General features: G+C 46.5%; 1 protein-coding gene across 1 annotated transcript in view; it reads right to left on the bottom strand.

Annotated features, from left to right (window-relative positions):
- DCPS (decapping enzyme, scavenger) overlaps positions 1-2,840 on the bottom strand; it is a 94,537-nt gene that overhangs the window by 85,145 nt on the left and 6,552 nt on the right. Inside the window, exon 2 of the mRNA XM_019509019.1 lies at positions 1,510-1,678. Coding sequence (XP_019364564.1) covers positions 1,510-1,678 — 169 coding nt within the window. The remainder of the gene's footprint in view (positions 1-1,509; positions 1,679-2,840) is intronic.

Raw genomic sequence — 2,840 nt, 5'->3', positions numbered from 1 at the left:
CATCAGGACAATATATATATGGTAAAAGGAAAGCCGAAAGTATTAACACTATAGAAACATTACATTTCAATGTTCTCCCCCATCAAAAGTTAATAAAAATGTTTCATGGCAATGTGACTATGGCAAAACAATAGTTTTCCATAGGAAAAAGTGTTTCGCTGAAACTTTTTCAATAAGTTTTACTGATCACACGCTGTTACATTCAAAAGCGAATCATATATTGTTTGTGGGCAGTTCACTATGCAAAAATGTGAGAGATCATGAGGGAACAATCCACAAGGTAGACAAGCCTGGGCATCTGTCTGCACAAGACTGTCAAGGTTAGTGGGAAATGCATTCCCACTATTGGCATGTTAGCAGCCTATCGCACAAGAAAAAACTGGCTGACAAAATTATGATAACTCTGAACGAAAGCTGTTATAGGTCTCTGCAAAGGTCATTTCCTACTTCTTAACTCAAGAAGAGGCTCTCAAGTTTGTGTACAAATGAAAAAAGCCAAAGAGAAGGGAGTAAGAGGTAAGTACACACTTTCCTTTGCTTAGTCCACCTCTCTCGCGCCCTGCCTCTTCTCCAAGTTTGTTGCTGTCCATACAGTTATAGTAAGAATTAGATTTTGGCTAAACCATCAATACAAAGTGTAGTTTTAGTACCATCAGCATTAATTTCTAGTCTTCATGCAGTTGATCTCAAAGTGTTCTCCAGAGGGGTCAAGAATCCTTATTTTCATTTCACAGATAGGAAAATGGAAGCACACAAACAGTACAGTAACTTCCTCAAGGTCACCAGTGAGCTAGTGGAAGAGTGACAGGTAGAACCCAGGTTTCCTACCTTGCAGTCCTCTATGCCAACTATGGCAAAGCATTGCACTCTAGATCTCAAGTTAGTAGGCGAGAGGAGAATAATTAGTGTCTACATTTAACAGATCATACACAAATGCCTTTCCATTTACACGCCCTCCCACACGCACTAAGAAGCAGTGGTAGTACTCTTTATCCATAGATCCCAGAGCTTTTGAGAAAGGGGCAAACATCATTGGGTGCATACAGAAGTTCAGGTAGCCTGTCAGAGAGGCACTCTAACTCAGAGAGTCACTGAACCCAACAGGCATTCGTATGGGGGGGCGCTCAGAGCCTGCTCACATTGGCCCAAGCCAGCAAGTGAGGGTGCTCTAGGACAGCATTTGCCAACCTTTTTCAGCCCACGGCACACTTACATGACCTCTCTCATCCCACGGCACACTGGGGGGAGGCAGGGGGGTGGGCAAGCAGACATGGAGCGGGGTGATGGCAGCAGCACTGGCTGAAGCCACACCCCCCAAGATTCCATGGCACACCTGGTAATGTCTGACACCACACTAGTGTGCCACAGCACACTGATTGGGAAATGCTGCTCTAGGAGCCTCCTAGGAGGTTGCTGGACAGAAAGGCCTTTGGCACAGCAGGTACCAAGATCCTCTGCACACAATGTTATTGCATGTTGGAGAGACAAAGGACCTCTGTATCCACTTACCACTCAGCTGTGGAGGTGGGTACAGGTGGTAGGTGCTATAGATGTCATTGGACATCTGGAGCTGTAACTTGGTGTGATTCTTCAGCAGATCAGAGATGTTCTCCTCCTGGAAGGGAGTCTTTTCCAGGATCACTACAGCATCCTTTACTTCTCCACAAGTACCATTCACCTAGAAGAGGAGGCAAAAGTCATCAGATGCACTAATCCTGGTCTAGTAGGGCACCAAGATACCTCCACCATCACTTTGGTAATCCAAATGACTGCTTCTCTTCAACAGGATGGGGCAATTGCATGCCAATGGCTAGTACTTGCTACTGCCCATTTTACTCTGATACACTCTGTAGTACCAAGCCCAAATGGAGCAGGTGATAAGGTGAGCGATGGAGGCACAAAATGACGCACAACTCCTCTCCTACTGGAGTACTCTGCTGAGCAGGCACCTTTCAAAATCCTTGTTTGCCCTGAGCCACTGAGGGAATACAGATGTCTAAGTTCATCCTATCAAGGAAATATGGGTAAGGATAAGAAGAAAGATCTGTCATAGTTAACCAGAAGAGGGCATAGGACTCAGGAGCTCTCTCAGCCTGTTAACATCTACTGACAGGGTTGTGACACCAGCTGATGATGGATTCCTACCAACTCACCAGTGAGTCCTCCCCAGATGCACTGGAGTTGGAATCAGGGCTCCGAGTTCCTCTGGAGGGAACAGCCAAGCCAACAGGGTGGAAAGTCTTGGGTTGGAATTTGTTTTGCATTATCTGTTGATCTATTAACAAAGTCAACCTCCAGGAAGAAAGCAAGTCTAACCTTGCCTGCTGCCTGGAGATTCTGGAGAAGACTATTATTGATTTTGTATACCAACAATTGTAAGCATAAGTTCCCCAAGTACACAAGATTCAGGCCTTTGCCACCACCTAACCAGTGAGTGGCATAACATGTAACATTCAGATCCAGACTGAGTTTATTTTTTATTCAAGGCATGGAAATACGTGGGGTTCAGTCCTGACTCTTGCTAATGGCGCACTGATACATCAGTCCAGATCATATCAGCACCAATAAAAGGAAAACTGACATTATCAACAATAAGCTTTTTAGGCTGACGTGGCCAGTAACGTCACCGATAAATGCCGCATGCATGCACGCAGCCACAGCATGCATGCAGCTAGCCCAGGAGCTTAGAAAGCAGCATCCGGCTGGGAAGTCTGGGGGCGGAGGGGAGGAGAGGATGGGGGGCAGATCGAGGTGCCTGTGGTAAGGGAAGGAGTGGGGCTTGGGCAGATGCTGCCCAGCCAGAGCAGGGCACAGGACAGAGCCGCGAGTGGCTCATCCGG

This window comes from Gavialis gangeticus, unplaced genomic scaffold, assembly GCF_001723915.1.
Source record: "Gavialis gangeticus isolate Ggan-Ray unplaced genomic scaffold, GavGan_comp1, whole genome shotgun sequence".
Taxonomy (NCBI): domain Eukaryota; kingdom Metazoa; phylum Chordata; order Crocodylia; family Gavialidae; genus Gavialis; species Gavialis gangeticus.
Note: the sequence above shows the minus strand (reverse complement) of the source record. Positions and strands in the feature narration are given on the sequence as shown.